This window comes from Muscardinus avellanarius (genome assembly GCF_963383645.1).
Source record: "Muscardinus avellanarius genome assembly, chromosome: 2".
Classification (NCBI taxonomy): domain Eukaryota; kingdom Metazoa; phylum Chordata; class Mammalia; order Rodentia; family Gliridae; genus Muscardinus; species Muscardinus avellanarius.
This window is the reverse complement of record NC_137787.1, coordinates 36,939,076-36,962,321: the sequence shown is the minus strand read 5'-3', so window position 1 is coordinate 36,962,321 and position 23,246 is coordinate 36,939,076. Positions and strand designations below refer to the sequence as shown.

The following is a 23,246-nucleotide window of genomic DNA, read 5'->3' as shown; positions in this document are numbered from 1 at the left end:
CTTTTAGGTAGGTTCTCCCTGCTCATGCTCACAAGTAAAGGTGCCAGCAAGTTCAGTGTCGCTGGTATGTTTCAGTATTACTGAATTTATTTTCTATTTACTTTTTCTTTTCTTTTTTTTCTTTTTGGTGGTACTGGGGTTCCTGGAAACCTTTCTACCTCCAGGCTACACTCCCAGACCTATTTTTTATACTTTTTTTTATTTTTAAACAGGGACTCTTAAGCCAGCGCGCCTGCAGCTGGCTTCAAACCTGCGTGATCCTCCTGTCTCCGCCTCCCAAGAGCGGGGATTACAAGCGTGCGCCACCATGCCCGGCTTTACTTTTTATTTTCAAGATAATAAAATTCAGCTGAAGGAGTATATTAAACCTTTCTTTCCTGTCTCCACATACTCGGGGCCCATTCACTTATACTCTCAATCTAATACCCTTCATCCATGAAGACTTCATCCTGACTTTTCCTCCACTTCCCCCTTGGCACATGCCCAGCCCTTCTGCAACGTCCCTTTTCTCTCCAGGCAGACCAGACCCTGTGCATCAGTGCACATCTCTCCTCACGTGCTAACCTGTACGAGGTCAGGCAATGATGCGCTTCAGTCCTCCTTCAGGATACTCATTTTGGGTGAAGATGTGCAAACCGGGGTGCCGAAGCTCCCCATGATGACTGGAAGACTCTGATTCCTCCTCAATCCACCCAGTAAATTGCTACCTGAATTTAAATACACAGCAGAGTCTGGTTTGTGCAGACTGATCTCTGTCTCTTGGTTTTTTCCATTATCCTGGATGTCAGGGGTCTTGACCACTCTGGCAATTCCTAGTCTCTTCAGCCTGTCCACCAGGTTCATCTTCAACTGGCCCACATCAGGAGGGTTCCGGGAAGGTCTCAAGCCATACATTTCCTGGAGGAATGTTTCAGCTGGTCGGGAGGCCAGAAAATTTTCAGAGAGATGTACTCGGGGCTCAAAGGGCAAGGGAGAAGGGCATGGTGAGTGAGATGGGGAGTTTGGGGGTGTGGAAGGGATAGCCAGGGCTTTAGGGAGAGGCTGGAGGGGGTTCTCTGAAATTGGGCTGTGGTACACTTTAGCAGAGATGCCTCGCTCTTGTAGAAGTTTGGCCAAGCTCATGGTGCTACTGAAGGTTATAGTAGAATCTCGCCGGTTTGTGATGGATTCGCCAATGCTCAGTCTATAGGACATGGCAGGAGAATTCATAACCGTGTTTGATGAGCTGCTCCCGCTACTTCCACAGGATAGTGAAGGGAACCCAGAGCTCAAAGAAAAAAGTGGGAGAGAGTGTTTAAGAATAAAAATCAATCCCAAGCTAAGCTTTGATTTTTATTAGTACCTCTATTCCTTAAAGTGAAATATATCAAGAGATCTGGTCAATGGGCAAATAATTCTTCAATTTTTAGGAAACAGAGTTTTTCATAATTTGTCCTTAAATTCTCTTCTAAGGAGAAATTATTTTTTCAATTTTATATCACTGAGAAAAAACAAAACTAATTACTGAGTTCCCATTTTTCTCAAAAAGTGTTAATTCCAAATATTAGTATATGAATACTTTTGAAATAAATTTTCTCAGCCTCAACATAAAACGTGTTTCTAGGAAATTACACAATCACAAGTTTTGACAGCTAGTAGATTCTTCTTATGCTACACTAGTTAAGAAGAACAATTAAATAAAAAATCACATACTTAACAAAATTGTGATGAAATGAAGACTACTTTAGGCAAAAATTCCCCCTGAAAGTGTTACCAGTATTTAATAAACTTTTACTTTAATATAGAATATTCAGTATATTGTGCTATCAAGATTTTTAAAGACCATGAACAAAATGCAAGTTTAAGATTAATAACCTTTCAGCCGGGCGTGGTGGCGCACGCTTGTAATCCCCGCACTTGGGAGGCTGAGACAGGAGGATCGCGCTGGTTCGGAGCCAGCCTCGCTGGCTTAAAAGACCCTGTTTCCACATAAAGTTAAAAAATAGGTCTGGGAGTGTAGCCCATGGGAGTGTAGCCCGGAGGTAGAAGGGCTTCCAGGAACCCCAGTACCACCAAAAAAAAAAAAAAAAAAGCCAAAAAATCTAACAAATTTGACTTCTTGGTCAAAACAATCCAAGAACCTTTGATCTGTATACCCAGTTTCTAAAACATCTATTTCCACTTTACTGTAGAATTGCCTGTACTTTCCCAAACTACATATATCTTATGATGGTATCAACCTACATTAAAATTCCCTTCAGGAACTAATGTGGTAAGACTTATCTTGGTGACTATAAGAACAATGTAGAAAGATTACAGATACATTCATTAAAGACTTTACTAAAATCTTTACTTGGAGATTATCCAAATGTTTACCTAAGCAATTAATTTGCTTCTATCTTATATTGCGAAGCATAATCTTATTCTTCTCCACATTGGCAGCTAGAGAGTTAAAACTCAAATGTGTGGATCACCTTGGCTAGTACACAGAACTTTATGGTACAATCTGTACACCAGATTTCATCCCTCTGCCCATTTGATAGCCTTACTCTTGATTCTTCTTCTTTTCTACGTCTAGTTAACATTACCCCTACACTGGCTAATGTATTTCTGAAAGCTACCTTAGATTCTTTTGGGAATTAGTAGACTAGAAATAGCATCAATATGGCTTATGAAGGGAAGTTTAAATAGTAAATCATTTGGCCTTGCCAAGAGAAGTCTACCCTTTGCCCTCGGCTTCTGGAAGGCAGTCTATGTCACAGCTGATAGGGAGGTCTTTGGTTAGAGTGGGAGCTGATCACAGTGGATTTAGGATGGGCGTGGCTGCACCAAACAGCCTTAGTGTGAAGGCTAGCCATGTCAGAAATACCAACAATGTCATCTGGGGTGGGGACTTGGGTTCATGCAATGTCAGTTGAACTGGAGGCTGAGTCAATCGTGGGTAACCAGCCAATTGTGTCTACACAATGAAGCCCCAATAAAAACTAGACACTGAAACTTGGATAAATTTCCCCGCTGTCCATATTCTGTGTACTCTGTCACACATCAATGCCAGGCTAGTAATGAATCCCAAAGGCAAGAGAAACTGCATGTGTAGGGCCCCCAGAGACATTTAACCTGTGTCCTTTCTTTGTAATAAACAACAACTTTCTGAGTCCTTCTGGCAAATTACTGATTTTTTTTTTTTTTTTTGCAGGGTGGGGAGGGAACCCAGTGGCATTCTACCTCTGAGCTACACCCCCAGCCCTATTTTTTATTCTTTATTTTGAAACAGGGTTTCACTGACTTGCAAAGGTCCCAAGTAGCAGCTGAGGCTGTCTGAGGAACTACAATCCTCAGCCTCCCAAATGCTGGGATTGGAACCCCTGATCTTGCGGGTAGGGTCAGAAATGAGATGGCTTGCACAGAGGGGTGGTCCCTCCAGTCTTGCAGTGTGGCTAACCCTTGGTGTATCCTCAGTTGGGAGATTTTCTAACTGTATGCCTGTGGATCAAGCATGTCAACATTCTTTGCCCTGTTCCTTCATTTCAAGTAACATATACTCATTTGTCCTGCCTACCTCAAAGAGTTATAATGATCAAATGAGAATATACAATGTGAAAATACTCTAAGGAGAAATTATCACAGAAGATTAATTAAAATTCTGGGAATTAAAAGAAGGCAATTTAAAAAGGAAATTCATGCGAGGCTCAATTTCCCAGGCCCTCTTACCTGGGGGTAACCTGAGTAATATCAGAGGGATGTAATATCCTACAGGTGGTGAAGGTAAATGTCGAGTTTGTGCACGACAGACACTTTCCTGGGTTTGAAGTTGCAACTGAAATAAAGATTTTTAGGAAGCCAAACACAAAATTGAAAAAGTAGGTTAATAATGCAAAAAGCTCATCATTATTAACAATGTAGCATTTATCAACTGCCTTTTGTTAGTAAAAATTCCCAAATATGAAAATAAAATGCACATGAAGATTACAGTAGTATTAACTGGTTAGTAGATAGCAGAATCCTTCAGTACTTTAAAATTGTAAACAAAAAAAGTTATGTATAAAAATAGCATAATGAGAGAAAAACACACTCTGAAAAAAATACCTTAAAAATCGAATCATACAAAGTACTGAGCCAAACTACCCTTGTCATCCTCAAGGCGTGGCGTGAGTCCACAGGTCAAGCTATTCTCATAGCAATGCTAGATGCAGGCTTTTTCCTTTTCTGTGGCTGACCTTTGCAGTGCTGGTGCAAAGTGGGTGAAGGTGCTGGCTCTTAAGCACCAATCAAGGCAATACTTGTATTACATTATTATGCACTCCTAGTATTAAAAAGGGCCAGATTTACTTGAGAATGTCCTTGAAGAAGCAGTAAAATTATATCTTAAATCTTGAATTCGACCCTTGGATCTTTTTACTATGCTGTGCAATGGAATGGGAAGCACAACCAGGCATTCCTGCTGCATACTGAGGTAAAGATTATCTAGGGAAAAGCATATTTGCAGAAGAATTAAAAGTTTTTTCAGGGAACACCATTTTTACTGGAGAGAAATCTGACAAGCTACAGTTATTCACACTTGAGTATATTAAGACATTTTCTTGAAAATGAGTAAAGTGAGCCTGTTCCTTTCAGAAAAAGAGCTAGTAAGGGTTTCTGCCAGTGACAAAACTTGAGTTTTGGAAAACTTGCATTCACCACCAAGAACATAAAAGCTTCTTAATGTTTAAAGAAGTTTCTCTTGGGATAAGTGGTGACATTAATATGTTTTTTATATACTATAATGAAATGTGTCAACATATGGAAAATCTGCACAACACACTGAATCAATATTTTTTTAAGGACCAGTGCATGTTACAAAACTATGCATGAGTAGAAGATACGTTCAAAGTGTATGTTAATATAACAAAGTTTGAAAATTTATTGATAAAAATTCAGATTTTATGTTATTACAGGTGTTCAAGAAACTACCACTACAAGTTTTGGTATAATATCAAAGAATATCCATAAACATATGAAAAGACTATTAAGTTACTCTTTCCTTTCCCAACTTTTACATGTTTGTGGGAGGCTGCAACTGCTTTGTGTTGTTCAACCAAAACAGTGTGTCGCAATAGACTGAACTAGAAGCAGGAATGAGAATCCTGCTACCTCCCATTCAGCCAGAAATCAGAGTTGTAAGACTGTAATATAAAACATTATTACTACTTAAAAAAGGTATTTTTCATAAAGCACAAATTTTTGTAGCATAACTGTTTTAAGTGAATTAATATTTTTATAATGTCTCGGTTTTGATTTATAATAATAACAAATATCAACAGATCTAACCCACATAGATAAGCTGCCTGGAAATCTAAAAAATTTCTAAGAGCATAAAGACATCCTGAGACCAGAAAGTTTGGGAACCACTGACTGAACTGATCTATTTGCCCAATCTATTTATGCAAGCTGGCTAAGATGAAGAGAATTAGGAAAGCCACTTATACCACAGATTTCACTCTCTTATATCCAGTATTGTGTACACTCCAGTGAGGTGTGAGAAGAGGGAGCCAGCTGAGCATACAGTAAGTCAGAATGCAAAGTACTACTGGTTAGAAGGCCATATTCACGTAAGCAGTCTTCTCACCTGTGACTGGTCCACCTGATGAAGTAATGGGCGGCAGGAAGATCCCTGTTACTGGCTTGGACACTGTAGGTTTCTGTTCCAACTGAAGAGGCTGCTGAACCTGAAAAGTGATGCCCTCATCTTCGTCCTCCTCTAAATCTGAGATGTGATAGATGGTATCCTTGGGCAACTGGGTAAAGCCTTTTGTAATGACACCTGGTCGTGGATCAAGAATGGTTCCCAGGTTTGGTTGAGCAAGCTGCTGCCAGTGATGTAGAGTTTGTGATCCTGAATATGCAAGCCAAAGGGGAAAAAGGACGCATGTTTTACATCTCCAACAAAGTTTAAAGTAGAAGCCAAAACTGCATGTGTAAGAACAGTAATGACAGTGATAAGAATACTGGTCTTGATATTTTGTTAAAATCTGTGAGTTAGCCAAGCATGGTAGATCACACTGGTAATCATGTGGTGACTCGTGCTGTAATATCAAGTGGAGGCTGAGACAGGATGATCCCAGGTTCATAGCCAGCCTCAAAAACTTAAAAAGGCCCTTTACACAAAATAAAAAGCAAAGTATGAGTGGGGGTGTAGCTCAGAGATAGAATGTCCCTGGGTTCAATCATCAGTAAAACACACACACAACAACCACCACCAAATAAACAAGTGAATTAAAGTTTTCTGTGGAAGACTGACAAGATGTTGAAGATATGAAAAATAATCTTTCTATATCAAAAGCTAACTTTAAAAAGGGCTTCTAAAGCCGGGCATAGTGGTGCACTCCTGTAATCCTCATGCTTGGGAGGCTGAGACAGGAGGATCGCACAGGTTTGAAGCCAGCCTGAGCTGGCTTAAGAGACCCTGTTTCAAAAAAAAAAAAAAAAAAAAAAAATATATATATATATATATATATATATATATATATATATATATATATGTATAATGTCTGGAAGTATAGCCTGGAGGTAGAAGGCCTCTGAGTTCCATCCCCAGTACACCAAAAAAAAAAAAAAAAAAACCCCAAACCTCCCCCCCCTAAAAAAACTTCTAAAGGAAAAAAAAAAAAAAAAAACCAAAACCCAAAATATTCTTTTTTTGGTGGTACTGGGGGTGGAACCCAGGGGCTTTTCTATCTCCGGGCTATACTCCGAGACCTATTTTACATTTTATTTGGAAACAGGGTCTCACTAAGTTGCTGAGAGCCTCACTAAGTAGCTGAGGCTGACTTTGAACTTGTGTGATCTTCCTGTCTCAGTCTCCCAAGAGCTGGGATTACAAGCGTGAGCCATCAGGCCTGTCTCCAAAACATTCTTAATAGAAACCAGATGCTGAGGCAGTGAGAAAAATGATATTCACTTCAAAGATAGGCTGTATTTTCCCAGGTTAAAAAAAAAAAAAATCAGTCCTTCCCTGGCACAGAGCCAAAAGCCAGGTTGGAAGACAACCTGAATTTTCAGTAGCTTCTTTGTGTACTTCCCTGCTCTGCTCATGACTCCTTTCCTTGGGCTCTCTGGGAAATAGGAAAATGAATGATAGAAAGGAAACATCTCCTTTGTTCCCATCTATGGGGCCCTAGTGGGTGATCATCCCAAGCACTTGCACCAGATGTAATTCCTAATTATGTCACAAAGGTCCTTTTATCCTGAAAATGGAAACTTTGACAAGTATCACTCCTTTACACATTCAGAGAGTCATTTGAGGACTGTAAATATTCCATAAAATAAACTTATTTAGAATTCAAGTTTTACCTTAGAACAGAAACTGAATGGAAAAAAGGGAAAATATGGGCACACACACTTCTAAATTCAGTTATACTTCTTGGGTAAAGAATTCTTTTTTGAAAAGGAAGGTAGATCTATTACCTTTAGATCATTTTCATTTATAACATTTATCTTACCATGGAACTTGCTATCAATATTCCTAAGCAAAGAACAGCAAAGAATTCCTCCTCTTCTCCTCTCATATTTATATTTAAAAACATCAAGAGAAAACTGATGGGCCAGGTGTGGTGGCACATGCTGGTAATCCCAGCATTCGGGGCTGAGACCCTCGGAGGATCACAGTTTGCAGACAGCCTCAGCTACTTAGTGGGCCCTCCGCAACTCAGTGAGACCCTGTTTCAAAATAAAGAATAGAAATTGGGCATGGGGTATAGCTTGGAGGTCAAATGTCCCCTGGGTTCCATCCCCAGACCCGCAAAAAAAAAAGAAAAAAAAAAAGAAAACTGATGGCAGAAGACTTAAGAGGATGTAGATCTCTTCATTTACTAACTAACCTCCCACAAAGTACCACAACGCACTACCACCCAAGCAGGGAGGTTTAAATATAACAAAGATACCTTCTACACATAGTGCTCTCCTAATTACAAGTCTTAATTCTAGGAAAAGTAAATTCCAATAAGCCACATGGCTTGGGAAAGGCTCTTACTGACGTATTACCTTCCAGGGGCTTGACAATTTGCAATTTTTCTGGCATAAAGCCTCGAAGGCAACTGGCACTGCCCAGGTCTGTGATCTCCGACTGGTTGGTGCAAAGAGAGACAAGGCTGTCAGTGGGGACGTCACAGCCATTGGCCCCTTCTTTTTGGTCAGCCAGAACCTGGATCTTTCGTTCCCACTCTTCAGCAAAGAACTGCTTCTCACTTAGGTAGTTCTGTCGGCGCAGGCTAAGGCGATGCAGTGCTGTAGCCAAATCACTATCTTCAGAGGGTCCTGGATGGCTCATCAGCTGAGAGCTCCTATGAAAATGAAATCCACTGATGAGATTTAAGGTCATGAGTGCAACTAGACCTCTCCTTTCTACAATGGTGAACATTCAAGAGACTGATCTTAAAAGCAAAGTACTTTCTTAGATAACTGAAATATAGACTATGACATGTCATTAGTTGTAAAAATAATAAAACATATTACAATGAAAAATGTTGCTTTGGGTCAGACTTCCCTAGATTGCATTATATTTAAAAGAGAAGATTGTATAATACTGCATCTTCATAGTTCTCTGATGCACATTTTTTCACTTTTCAACATTTTGAAATTAGGAGGAACTTTACAATTGACATCATAGAGTTATGGTTGTTCCTGGTCACTGGTATAAATTTACACAGATCTGTTTCAGAGCCTCTGCAAACACATGAGGTTATACTGACATGTAAAGCTACACGGTGCAGAAGACTGCTTGTGACAGAACATGCAATACCAAGGAAACTCTGTATGACAGATTTCTGCATTAGGAAAGATATCTCTGTGGTGCCAAACATCTCTCTTTTCAAAGGCTTCCATATGACTTTTTAATAAAGCTATTTAAGTTCTATGTGTATGTAATTCAACAAATTAAATTAATGAGAGAAATGGATAAAACCTAAGTTGAATTTATTGTTTGTCCCAATGCACACAAGTATTTGAGATTAAGAGCTTGGGTTATGACAAAATGACATCTGATACATTGTGCTAATGACCAAATGGATTTGGACAAATTTGACTTTGAATAAGATTTAAACTCATACTTTGCAACACTGAAGAAGAAAAGTTGTAAGGAACTTTGGTGTTAAATAGGAGTTCCATTTTGAAGTCAAGTATTTTCACTCCAAAAATATTAATGAAATCAATAATGCATCCGACAAATAATGATTTAGGACATCAAAAGTGAATGAACTTGACAGTTCCACAACCTTCATGGGGCAGCAGAGTAAAACTAGCATGTGAGTGTGTGGACATGGCATGCGGGCGCTGCTGGGATCTGTGTCTCTCACCCTGGAACCTCCTGCGGGTGGCTTCCCTGGCTCAGGAATGCTTTGTCCTCTGCTTGCTGCACGCCAGACGCAAAGGGCTTTGCTGTCATGATGACACTTGAACGGTTGGAACCTGGGATGGGAAGCAGAGCTGGAAATGGGACAGAGCGGCCCCGGGTATCATTGGCAACCTTGACAGTATCAAATACCCGCTTCTGTTGGGCTCTGTAAAAAAAAAAAAAAAAAAAAGAAAGAAAGAAAGAAAGCATTCTTACTATTACTGTCAACCACTAGAGTGCTTTAGAAGTTTTGTATGTCAGTTCATTAGGAATAAAGCCATCCTGAAGAGTCTCTAAAGTTTAGGAGAAATCAGTAGAAAATAAACTTTAGAACAGGAGAATTCTTTCATAAGTGAGGACGATGTAAAGAAAAAACTGAATAGTAAGCAGATTTACTACCAAGTAGTATAATGCTTACCACTTTGGATTGTAGTTTTTTTAATCTTTTTGTAGTACTGGGGATGGAATCCAGTGGCATTCTACCTCCAAGCTATACCCTGGCCCTATTTTATTTTTTTATTTTGAAACAGGATATTGCTAAAGTTGCCCTGGCTGGCCTTGAACCTGTGTTCCTCCTGCCTCAGCCAAATACTGGGATTATAGGTGTGTGATACCATACTTGGCTTGTAGTTTCTTTTTTTTCCCTCTGGTGCTGGTTATTGAACCCAGGGTCTCGACATGCTGGGCAAGTGCTCTATCACTGAGCTACATCCCCAACCTGTGTGTTCATTCTCTTTTGGTCCTAGGGGTTTTGACCACCAAGCAACACCCCCAGCCCTTTCTATTTTTATTTTGAAATGGAGTGTGGTTAAATTGCTAAGGCTAGTCTCAAACCTGTGATCTTCTTGTCTCAGCCTAAATACTGGCTGATAGGAGTGTACCACAGCTGTCTGCCTGGCTATATGGCTTCTTTTTAATGTTCATTCCAATGGTTGAATAACAAACCTTATGATCTGTACTTACTTTTGTTTAAAGAGAGATTCCTCATCCAGACTCAACTTTTTACGCATGGTTCCCTCAATCTCAGCTGCCAAAGATTCCTGAGAAAAGATTATGAGATTCCTAAAGTGATTATTGCTCTTAAATTAAGTAACAGAATTTCTGTAAGTCTCTATTTTTGGTGCTAAAGAAAATAGTTACAGGTTGAAATTCAGGGGAAAAAAAGAGACACTATGGAAATCTAACTTTTGAACAAGAACCAATTGCCTTATCATGAATATATATATATATATATATATATATATATATATATATTATGGATGGAAAGATAGGCATATATATTCTGTGGGTGTATATACGGAATATATAAGTTTCCTAATGCTACATGCTGAGAAGACCTATCAGCAATGATACTCCAGTGGCAATGTCTTGGATTCAGAATACTATTCCTCAATAAAAGTCAAAGAGTTCTTTGGAGAAATGGATGATTCTAAGGCTGGGACAGTATAAGATGAGCTTGAAGGAGATTCCATTGACCATATCTGGGGCAAGTTGAGTATCAAAATAAGTAATAATGGCATATATGTCCCTGCATAAAATAGGAATCTATGAGACCATACTGATAATACTAGAAGAACAAATGAATAAATAAGTGAAACAAAAAACTCTAACTTACAAAACAATGCCATTAATAAATATTGAAGCTATCACCATACTAATAACCAAGTCAGATCAGAGCCATCATTAGGAGCTAAAAGTGGTGGATAAAAATCTGACGATGAATAGGACATTTAATTTCAAGATATCGTCACACAAAATATTAACTTTGACTATTTTGTTAAAGAGGTATCTGCTGACTTACATCACAATACAGTGACTTTGTAGTGCTAACTTAAAAAATTATTAAATATCACTAACTTGATAGTGAAGAAAATTATGAGATAAGTACCTTCACCAAAAGATCAAAGTTAATTAACATTATCAGTTGGGATAGACATTGTATACCTCCTAATATAATATACTGAGAATAAGATATTATTTCTGCCACAGAAAATGCATTATCTTAATCTAATGAGGAAATATCAGACTCACTTAAGTTGAAGACACTCTACAAAGGTCATGAAAGACAAAAAAAAATTTGTCTCAGACTGAAACAACTAAATGCAAAGTATCCTTTAAAGGACATTACTGAGAGAATCGGGACACTTGAATGGGCTCTGTGGACTCACTAGATGACAGTACTGTATCAGGTCAACTTCCTGATGTTGACAGTTTTAGTGTGATCATATAGGTCTGTACCCCAAAGTGTCCTTGTTTTTGTTAAATATACACTTATGTCTACAACTTACTGCAAAATAGTCTAGAAAAAAAGTAAGAGATGATATAGTAAATATAGTAATATGTAACAGTTCAAATAATGCTATGAATGTACACAAAATTACCAATTCCAATCTCAGAGACATGCTATATAGGGAGGGTGAGGGAGAGGGCTTACTGAGAAGGTCACCAAGAATTATGTGCATACATTTTTCTGTCACTCTATAGCCCAATACAATATAAAATTACAATGTACCAAATAAAGAGAATTCTAGATGAAAGATATATGAGTTTTTTGGTTTTATTTTTGAAATTTCATTCTAAATTTTAAGTGAATTGAAAATAAACCTTCCACCCCCATGCCCTTAATAAGATCTAAAATGTGTAGTCTGTGTCTTTTAAAACATTCCACACGTTGCACCTGTTTAAGAACTAGACTACTAATATAAGTCTTTGAATCAACATTACAAATTCTGGCATAAACTCAGAAGTTTTCTAAAATTTCTCTCAGTTATAAAATATTGTTTATTAATGAATTATATAAACATGAATCCTGTTTTTAAGGGGCTTATACTCTAGCTGAAGTTAAACACACCAAGTAATTCAAGAATTACTGAAAGAGGTTTTAGATGTTTAAAGTACTGTTTAAATAAGTGGTAGGACGACCCATGTTTGTAAGTAGCTCTCTGGTAGAAGATCAAAACCTTATTTTCTTAGGGTTTGTCCCACCTGCTACAGTGACTCTAGAAGGTAATCTATTGTAGTGAATAAAAATATCAAGAAGATGTAGATATACAAATTAGGGCCTAAATCAAGAAGTGGATCCCAGGAACAAAGACGAACCATGCTATCTATTCCCAAGGTACTTTATGCCCCCCAAAACAATATCCCCCTCAGAACAATCTAATCTTAACAAGTAAAACATGACTTTTTCTTCTCAGTTTCTTACCCCAGTAAAACCTCCAAAAGATTGGGAGCAGTAGAGATGTGCAGCAGGGCCACTTCTACTACGGAGTTCCTTTATTTCTTCTTGGGATTCATGTAACATTCCCAGACACTCCATATTCCTGTCTTGTAACTCATGGAGCTAAAAGAAAAGATGGCAGTGTACTTTACTGTCTTCTCGAAACAACAGGGAAAACCACAAAAACCCTAGGGAAAATTATTAATTTTATCCAGAATGGCTGACTTTATAAATATCATTTCAATACAAAGACCTTGAAACAAACTAGGCAAAAAGTATATTTATTTCAAGCTTCCAGAATTAATGTCTTGGCCAAAATGATAGAAAAATGTGATTTCCCAAAACCTGGAATGTGGCAGAGACAACCCAAACTGTCAGTTCAATATTTAATGGTTCATACCTAAAAAACCTCTAGAGGAAGTTTAATAGCTATGCTTAAGTTTAGTATAATATTAATCTTTCTTTTAAATATCACTCTGAAGTCTGTAAGTGACAAGTTCAAAGTCCAGACAGTGTTATATTTGAGGTCAGGCTGTCCAATCATTATAAACAAGTAGTTTTTCCCCTCTTATTTTAGAACGTTTTTTTTACCCCTTGCTAGATAACACAAGTTTGGTGAAAAAAATATATAATTTTCAGTGTATATTTTAAATGAAAAAAATTTCTTTACAGGTAGTTTGTGTATTAGTGACTCATGAGAATTATTAGGACTGAAGATGTTTATGAAAAATGTCCTTACTTCAGACCAAATGAATGAGAAATTCTTGAGATGGTACCTGGGACTCTCCATTTAAAACTTGCTCTCCCAGGTAATTCTTATATATGCTAAATTACCACTGTTATAGATGAAGCATGGAATATTTATTGTAGATAAAAATAAGAGATCTCTGCTATTATTCCTAAAATAACTGCAAAAAATCCTTATTATGTGCTCTTATTTAGATATTACCTTATATTAAAACTGTTGGGCTAGTTCAGGTAGACTGCTAAAAGGGCCCTCACTTCTAAAAAATCTTATGAAAGTTAAGATTTTCCCTATTTACAAAAAGGAGGTTGCTATTATGAATTTTAAAGACAGAGATTTTAAACCTGAAAGAAAGGTGAAAGAAACCAGTCATCCCAGCCCTCTTGAATTTAACAAGATGACGGAAGATTTCATTACCTCCATTGTCAGTTGTCGCTGGGCATCTTTGGAAGCTTGTAGGTGAAGTCTTAATTCTTCCTTCTCAATCACATGCTAACAACATATTAAGAGACATATGAGGTCTTTCAACATAAGATATATCAATTCTCTTTCTTTTTCTTTTCTTTTTCTTTTTTTGGCAGTACTGGGGATTCAATCCAGGAGCATCTACAACTAAGCTACATACCCAGCCCTTTTTACTTTTTACCTTGAGACAGGGTCTCACTAAGTTGTTCTGGCTGGCCTTGAACTTGCAATCCTCCTGCCTCAGCCTCCCAAGTAGCTGTGATTATAGGGGTATGCCACCACATCCAGCTACTCTCTCTCTTTTAAAAACATCGTAAGAGTTTCTCTCTGGGGTATATAGTCTTAAGGTCTATAAAAGCAAGCCTTTCAAAAGCCAATTAACAGCAGTAATATAGGCAGAACAAGGAATCTACAACGTGTTCAGATGATAATGAGCATGAATCAGTTTATACAACTTTCTTTTTTTTTTTTTTTTTGGTGGTACTGGGGTTCCTGGAAGCCCTTCTTCCTCTGGGCTACACTCCCAGACCTATTTTATATTTTTGAAACAGGGTCTCTTACGCCAGCACGGCTGGCTTCGAACCTGCGCGATCCTCCTGTCTCCGCCTCCCAAGCGCGGGGATTACAAGCGTGCGCCACCACGCCCGGCTATACAACTTTCTGAGAAAATCTCCATTTATAGGGAGAAATAGTGACTTGAAAGTAGTATGTATAATATTTTAGCAAATAAAGAAGATTAAAATTAAGAATCATAATACTAAGGCATTCAAAACAGATAGGGCCCATGTTTATTTTGTTCAATGTATCTAGTATTTAGCAAAGTACATGATGGTACTAGGTTAGTGCTTAGCAAACATCAGGTAAATGACTGAAAAACTTACTTCTTTAAGTTTGTGCTGAAGATCTACAATCTGAGACAAGAGGGAGGAGATCTCTTCTTGGTATCGAATCAGTTCATCACTCTTCCCTGACAATTCCTCAGTCATTCTTGACATTTGAGCATTTGTTTCACCTTGGAAGCAAAGTAGAAATATTTAAATTAACATACAGGCAGGGCATAGGCTGGCAAACTATTGCTTGTAGGCCAAATTCTGATTTAAAAGAAACACCGGACTATCCTGAAACATAAATTAGAAAAGATTTTCCTGAGACAGGTACATGATGGAAATTAAATATAAGACAATGACACTAAAAAGAGAGATGACTTGTAAAGGCTAAAGGTTTGGCTCCAAACTTCTTTGTTATGAAAAGATAATCGCTCCAAAATTTCTCTTTATGAAGGACAAAAAGGCTAAAAGGAGAATGAGGTGAATTATATATCTCTGCAAGTGCTAAGAGGCTATTTCATTTATGTCTCTGAGAACTCTTCAGGGGCATAAATAAAATCCCACAAGCAATGATAAGTGATTTTAACGAATCTAACAAAAGAATATTTCCAGAATGGAATAATTAGTCTGTGACAGAATGTGATAGAGCTACTGAGATGCTCATGTAGGAGACAGAGAACAGATCTAGTGAACTGGGCAGGACCTCTCAAGAACTTTCACAGTGCAGCACACTTGCATGCACAAAAAATAGAACCTACAGAATTCCATCGGGGAAATAAACATTTCATGTTGGAAATCTGACATCTAAATACGAGTAGAAAAACTATTTTCTACCATCATGTAATACAGAAAGCCTCTACCATTTCTTTCTTTCTTTCTTTTTTGGTGGTACTGGGGTTCCTGGAAGCCCTTCTACCTCCGGGCTACACTCCCAGACCTATTTTATATTTTTATTTGGAAACAGGGTCTCCTAAGCCAGCGCGTGTGGCTGGCTTCAAACCTGCGCGATCCTCCTGTCTCCGCCTCCCAAGCGCAGGGATTACAGGCGTGTGCCACCACGCCCGGCGAGCCTCTGCCATTTCAAAGGATGGCAATAAGGAGTTAGGAGTCCTGGAGTTTGGGAAACTCACTATTTTGGTTTTTTTTAAATGTAAAAGGTTTCCAAGTAAAAATATTAAAAAAAATAGGTCTGGGAGTGTAGCCTGGAGGTAGAAGGGCTTCCAGGAACCCCAGTACCACCAAAAAAAAAAAAAAAAAAAAAAAAAACCAAACATATGGTATCTTATTTAGGGCTGGAGACTCAATGTAATATTCTAAGATCTTCTGTAACTGCTACGGTTTGAATATAGTTTATCTCTCAAAGGCTCATGTTTTAGAAGCTTGGTCCCCAGTGAGGTGGTGGAACCCTCTGGAGGTGGGACTTAATGGAAGACATTTACATCATAGGGGAACTGCCTTCTGAAGGGATTAATGCTGGTCTCTCCAAGTATGTTAGTTCTCTAGACAGCAAGCTTTACAAGAAAAGACCACCCCATGTGCTTGGCCCCTTCTGCATGTGGCCAGCTCCCTTTACATTTCTTTGCCACGTTGCAATCATCTAGGGGCCCTACTGGGCTGCAAGCTCCATGCTGTTTGGACTCTACAGCCACAAAAATTTTTGCGCTAAATAAACCTCTTTATAAGTTACTCAGCTTCATATATTTGTGACAGCAACACAAAACTGAGAGTAACCATTTTAAATGGTTTCTTGAGATGCTTTTACTAAAACCATTGATCTAATTTTTGAGTTGGAGATACCCACCAAAGAAAGGCTATGAAATAGGATATGTTACTACTTACGAAGTTCTTTAACACAGTCATTGACAAGCTGTTGTTCCTTTTCTTCATAGGTAAAAGTTTCTGTCTTTATATGACAAGCCTTAAAGAAAAAACAAAAAGCTAGTATGTGACAACACCCTCTAGTGATTTTGAAGAAATTACTACCAAAGTATTGCCACTGAAGATTTAAAGTTTAACTCATAAAGAAAAAAGTCAAGCTTTGGTTACCATAAAATAAAGCATCTCCCTCTCATTCCTTGCAGGGCCTTTGCACATGCCTACTCACACCCCAACCCTGCAACTAACACCTCTGACAAGTCTCCAGCTAAAATGTCACTTGCTCGAGGAAGGCTTCCTTGATTCACTCCATTATACAAGTTCACAAACACTTGTAATTTTCTGACACGGTTCTCATCACAGTTATTTAGTTTTTTGGTAACTTGCAAAAGGTACACATCCTATGCTATGGTGAGCCCTATTTCATCTAGCAACCTGCCATTATCCACTTTTCAGTGGGCTCTAGGTAACAATGGTAGGCAAACGGTTCCTCATCTGTCACCTTCTAACTGGAAATGTTATGCCATACTTCAATCCAATACTACCTGGAAGGGATCCTTATAGCCTTTAAAGTAAAGGAAAAAGGGAACTAGGTAAAATGTACCTTGGATCGAAGAGCCATATTCTCTTCTTCCAGTTCCCTGAGCTTTTCTTGCAGCATGTCCAACTGCAGCAAACCTTGAGACAAGCTGAAGGATTCATTGAACCTAAGAGGCGTGGAACAGCTGGAATCAGTTTCACTCTCTTCAGAAGCGATGGAGACGATTCGAAGCAACTCATCTTTCTTGGATAGCTCATGTTGCAGCTGATTAACCTGAATATAAGAAGTGCTTGATTATAATATATTCTTTGTTTTGCTCTATTTACATATATCTTCTAATTCATGGAACAATTTTCTCCATAAAAGTCATAAAATCACCTGCTAAATTTGAATGACAAAGTAACAAATGCTAAAAAGAAAATAAGAACCCGTGTATTTCCTAAACTGTAGTATTAGACCATTAACTCAACAAATACAGCTTTTTCTACAGTCAATTTTCATATTCTATTAAGTAGGAATATAGGAGGAATGTTTCACCTAAGATAACAATACATTCACAGTTGAAAATAAAACAAAACTCAAGAACCTTCAAAGTATCAGAATAGACTCCAATTCAAATTTGCATCCCAAGGGCTTGCACTTTTAAACCATATATAACTATGCATATCTTCCTATGAGTATTCATTGTAATTATAGGAAATATTTTCAACATAAAGGCTCAAATGTTATCAATTATAATGTATTTATAAGTGAAACTAGATAATAATAACAAGTTATAGAAAATTTGAAGCTGGGTGTGGTGGTGCACGCTTATAATCCCAGTGCTAGGGAGGCTGAGACAGGAGGATCACACAGGTTTGAAGCCAGCCTCAGCTACTTAGTGAGGCTCTCAGCAACTTAGTGAGACCGTTTCCAAACAAAGTATAAAATAGGTCTGAGAGTATAGCCCGGAGGTAGAAGGGCCTCTAGGTTCCACGCCCAGTACCACACACACACACACACACACACAAATAAATAAAAAAGAAAATAAAAGAAAATTTAACCATTTAAGATGACAATAAGTTCTTACTATAAATGTTTACTCATATGAAATAAATTTATTTTCAAATACTTCTTGTTTTTTTATTCGGGTACTTTTTTTTTTTTTTTTGAGAAACTGGAGATTGAACCCAGAGGTATTTTGCCTCCAAACTACACCCTACGCCCTATTTTCATGTTTTATTTTGAAACAGGGGCTCTCTAAGTTGCAAAGGGCCTAAGTAGCTGAGGCTGTCCCCGAACCTATGATCCTCCTTTCTCAGCTTCCCAAGTACTAGGATTATAAGCATGGATTATAAGGATTATAAGTACTGGCTTGGGTACTTATTTTTAAAAAATAAATTTAAAAGAAGATCACAAACAAAGTCTTTTCACAAAGGGGGAAGGGTAGTCTTAGAAACTAAGCAGTGTGCCATATGCACTATAGATACTATATATAGGCTTTAATTGATTAAGGTAGGGTACATGAGTACTCTTCTATACAATAACATTTTATTTCTCTATTGTTTAGCAGAGTGGTTCTCAACAAACTCAATGGGGACTAGTGTTATTTTTGTATTGTTGTCTTTTTGGGGATACCCAGGAAAACGGATTTTTCCACTGCATAAGACCTAATTATTTTATGTTGTAAACAGTAGATGAAGAACTTACTTGATCAAAGGCTTGTCCCAATTGCTCCTCCAGGGTTTCATTCTGCTCAGATAAGACATGGTTCCGCTTTAAGAGAGCTTGTCCAATTCGAGCAGCTAGCTCCAGATCCCGATCCCTCTATTAATTTAGTGAAAACAAAATCAGATGACAGCCTAGAAATTCTGCTGTCAATTTTGCTAAACTCAAAAGCAATCTCCTAAAAAGCATCAAGATTCATTTTAATGCCCAGATATAAAAAATGAACACAGGCAATATTTAATAGATATTGGTCAAATGGATGACTACTATAGTTATAAATAGAAGAAGGCATCTCTTTTTCTGATATCAAGTAAGAGTCTATTGATCATCCTAGTCACTAGAGCCCAACAACACAATCTTTAAACTTCTAATTGTGGGGGATGAGAAGATCAAAAAAGGTTTTAAAAATGAGGATGAGGGCTGAGGATGCAGCTCAGTGGCAGAATATGTGCTTAGCATGCTTGACACTCTGGGTTCAATTCCTAGCACATCCCCCTCCCCCCAAAAGAGGACAGGGCCTGTATAATAAAAGCCCAAATATTTGCTGAGTACAATTATATATCAAACATGATGATGATGATGATGATGATGATGATGATGATATAGAATTAGGTATTTAACATATGGGAATCAGGTAAGTATGTTGAAGACAGCTCCATTTAGGGAAAAGCTTATATTTAGAGTCAGTGGCTTACAGGAAAGTACAGCTAAGAGCCCCGTTGACAACTGGTATAAGAATGTGATGTAACATGAACTAGGGAAGAAAAGACTGGACATTTTGAGGCTATAAGGTTTGGCCTAGAGTATGGAGAAGGGAGTCTAAAGGAGCTGGTGGTCATCTAATGAAGTCTAAAGAAGCTGGAGTCTACAGAAGCTGCAGGCAGGCCTGCAGGAAAGCCAAGCAAAAGGTTTCTAATTAGTTATTCTTTCTGGGTAGATGCATATCTGTGGTAAGGGCATTGAGATCCCATCTGCTTGGTGGTGCTGAGAATTTTATCTGTAGGATGGAAAACTGTCAGTATACATCTAATTGCCTAGTATATGAGCTGTTTATATTATTATGTAAAAATGTTTCTATTCTTTCTCTCCACAGCACATGAAAAAGGTCACATTTCATCTTAAACACAGGCTAAGTAGTGCACATGGAAATCATTCTGGGGAGCTTGAGGGAGAGAGAAGTGTACATCAAAGAGAAGTCTTCCATAAGACCAACTAAAACTGAGGTACAAGGACAGAACACTTCCATCAATTGTAGAAGATATACTGTACATGTTAAAGCAAGCATTTGTAGAAAAGCAATTGTAGAAGATATACTGTACATGTTAAAGCAAGCACAGATAGTCCAAAATGAAAGTAAAACTGAGATGCTCCAAACTGTGTGTTGATTTGCAATGAAGCTGCTTCTTAAATGGGTGACTGTTCCGGTTACAGCTAGGTTAATTTTAAAACATTTTTCCCCCTTAGGACAGGAAGGCCAGGCAGTACCATATCAGTCAATCTATCAATCCTCTGCAACTTCACAATAATCAACTTCAGGAACCACTGTACTCTGGAATGATAGTTCCAGTACTCTGGAATGGTATGCCAGTTGTTCCAGGTGTAACAACTTTACACAAAGTAACCCAGAGTACAGACATCATCATTTTTCATCTGATATTCAAATTGGAGAGAGTCCAAATGACCAAAAAGTTTCAGCTTTTTGTATTGGAGAAAAGGATACATTCTTACCTCTGCTAGGAGATGTGTAACCATGTCGATGTCATTGTAAGTCTTGGTCATCTGCTCCACTCTGTCTGTACCTAGAACTAAAACAATTAAAGATAACTATTTATAGGCTTTAGAAATAACAGAAAACTGGGCCACTCACACGTCAGAGTATGGGCTGGGAGAAGGGATTAAGTTGCCCACTGCTTTATACCCTGATACAAATTAAGTTACTGAGTTAATGAGGGGTTATATTACTTTAAAGAAATTTAATTAGAATTCTCCTGTGATTATCTTAACCATGTATGATTAACTAACACATGGCTTAATGTAAACAAGGAATAGAGAGGATTGAAGAAGAATGCAGTTCAAATAATACTAGGGTAATGTGTGAGGGTTTTACTACCCATGTCACTAACTCTGCAGGGGAGTGAGGCAGGACGTGGGGGGAAGTACACAAAGCCCTGCCTGTATATATATATGTTTTTATCACACCCAACCTCACTATGATGTGCAATTGCAATTCACTAATAAAATAAGGTTTTTTTTAAATAACAGGCTCTTCTCTAAAGACCTTGGGGGTCCCAACAAAGCAGACCCAACTTGCTCCCCAAAACAAATGGAAAGATAATGGGGAAAATGGAAAAGAACATCAGTCAATATGGCCACATTGAGAAGGTAAAGTGAAAGGAAGCATCTCAGCTCCATCTTGGAACACGACACGAGCTTTGGGGCAGGGATGGCGTGAGAGGTATGACTAATTCAATAGTCCAGGTCAAAATGTGGTCTGCTGATCAAGATCTCAGTTAGGGTTCTGAGGCAGTTCTCCATCTGCTGTTCAGGATACGTATCTATCAGACTGTGATCCTGTAAAGGGGGCAATTCGGTTTCTTTGAGATTATTGCTTCTGTTTTAAGGAACAATCTCATTCTAGTGTGGTCTGCATGCAAGGTTTTGCTGTCCCTGGAAGGTGTAGAACAACGACTGAGACTCTAGGCGCTGCTCCAGGGGTCTGAAGCAGGGCTTTATAAAGCTGGCTGTTGGATGTCCCTGAAATCTTGAAAATATCCTATTCACCCTCACCTTAGTGCCCCCAGTCTTGAAGGGGGATAAGATAGCTTAGGCAAATTTAGGGATAATAACCTTGTAATACCAGTTTTTAGATGAAATGACTAACATTGCTAAGCATAGCCAAGCAGAAATTTGAAGACAGATACAGTATGAAGGCAGGGATATCAAGCTTTATCTTACCTTTGGTCACCCATTGGACCTCTGCAGGCTCAAGTAAGGAGTCAATGTTTTAGCAAAGCAGCCTAAGCCCCTGTTATATTATCACCATGCTACTGTTTCTGCCTCATTCCCACTAATAATATCAAAAAGTCCTTATGTACTAAAATACCAGTATAATACATCTATAGACACATGTTATAAAACAGCATAGATTCCAGTTTTTTAAAGTGTGAGCATATCTATACATACCTATATTTCAGAAAGGCTGGAAGGATATACATTAAAATGTTAATGGTGGTTATTTCTGGGTACAGATTATAGTTGACCTTTTTTTCTTATTTTCTATGAAGAACAAATACTGGCTTTGCAATCAGAAATTAAAAAAATATTACTAAGAGGTTTCAAAACACAAAAATGAGTTTTACAATGCTTAAATGTATTTATTAGGTTGAAAAGTTAGTGCAGCCATAATTCTCTAATTCTTGCAAGCAGGCTGATTTGATTACAATCACTCCTATCAAGATCTATTTCCCCCTCACCCTGGAATCAATTCAAGATGGAACAAAGACTTGGAAATCAGACCAGAGACCTTGCAGCTCCTTGAAGAGTGCGTAGGTCACCAGGCGTGGTGGCCCAAGTTTGTAATCCCTGCGATGGGAGGCAGAGACAGGTAGATCCCACAGATTCAAAGCCAGCCACTGGCTTAAAAGACCCTGTTTCCAAAATAAAAAAGTATAAAATAGGTCTGGGAGTGTACCCCGGAGGTAGAAGGGTTTCCGGGAACCCCAGTACCCCCCCCACCACACACACACAAAGAGTGCATAGGGTTTCTGAGAACCCCAGTACCACACACACACACACACACACACACACACACACACACAAAGAGTGCATAGGTCCACACTTAAACAGATAGGCACAGATGAAAACTTCCTCAACAAGATCCCAAAGGCACAAGAAATTAAAGGGAGGATCAATATGTGGGATTGTATTAAACTGAAGAGCTTCTGTACAGCAAAGGAAACTCTTAAGAAGCTCAACAGAAAGCTGACACAATGGGAGAAAATTTTTGCCAACTACTCCTCCACTAGAGTACTAATATGTAGAATTAGAATATACAGAGAACAAGAAATTCAGCGCTAAGAAAACAAATAACCCAATCAAAAAATGGGCAAGTGAACTCAATAGACACTTCACAAAAGAAGAAATTCAAATGGCCAATAAATGTATGAAAAAATGTTCAACATCATTAGCAGAGAGATGCAAATCAAAACTACTCCAATTAGAATGGAAATCATTCAAAACACAAACAACAACAGATGCTGGCGAGGATGTGGAGAAGTAGGAACTCAAGTACATTGTTGGTGGGATTGCAAATTAGTGCAACCACTTTGGAAAACAGTATGGAGAATCCTCAGAAGAATGGGAATGAATCTACCATATGATCCAGCAATACCACTTCTGGGTATCTACCCAAAAGAATGGAAACCAAACTATCAAACTAATACATGTGGATCTATGTTCATAACTGCACAATTCACAATTGCCAAACTATGGAACCAGGCAAAATGTCTGTCAACAGATAA

The 23,246-nt window shown here is 38.2% G+C and overlaps 1 protein-coding gene across 1 annotated transcript in view; it reads right to left on the bottom strand.

Annotated features, from left to right (window-relative positions):
• Nucleotides 1–591: 591 nt before the first annotated feature.
• Nucleotides 592–23,246, bottom strand: part of TRAK2 (trafficking kinesin protein 2) — a gene marked incomplete at both ends in the record, with an annotated part of 35,245 nt that continues 12,590 nt past the window's right edge. Inside the window, 13 exons of the mRNA XM_080689631.1 lie at nucleotides 592–1,267; nucleotides 3,691–3,796; nucleotides 5,585–5,851; nucleotides 7,999–8,297; nucleotides 9,309–9,512; nucleotides 10,310–10,386; nucleotides 12,552–12,689; nucleotides 13,729–13,803; nucleotides 14,658–14,788; nucleotides 16,443–16,521; nucleotides 17,083–17,292; nucleotides 18,709–18,825; nucleotides 20,455–20,531. Coding sequence (XP_080545757.1) covers nucleotides 592–1,267; nucleotides 3,691–3,796; nucleotides 5,585–5,851; nucleotides 7,999–8,297; nucleotides 9,309–9,512; nucleotides 10,310–10,386; nucleotides 12,552–12,689; nucleotides 13,729–13,803; nucleotides 14,658–14,788; nucleotides 16,443–16,521; nucleotides 17,083–17,292; nucleotides 18,709–18,825; nucleotides 20,455–20,531 — 2,456 coding nt within the window. The remainder of the gene's footprint in view (nucleotides 1,268–3,690; nucleotides 3,797–5,584; nucleotides 5,852–7,998; nucleotides 8,298–9,308; nucleotides 9,513–10,309; nucleotides 10,387–12,551; nucleotides 12,690–13,728; nucleotides 13,804–14,657; nucleotides 14,789–16,442; nucleotides 16,522–17,082; nucleotides 17,293–18,708; nucleotides 18,826–20,454; nucleotides 20,532–23,246) is intronic.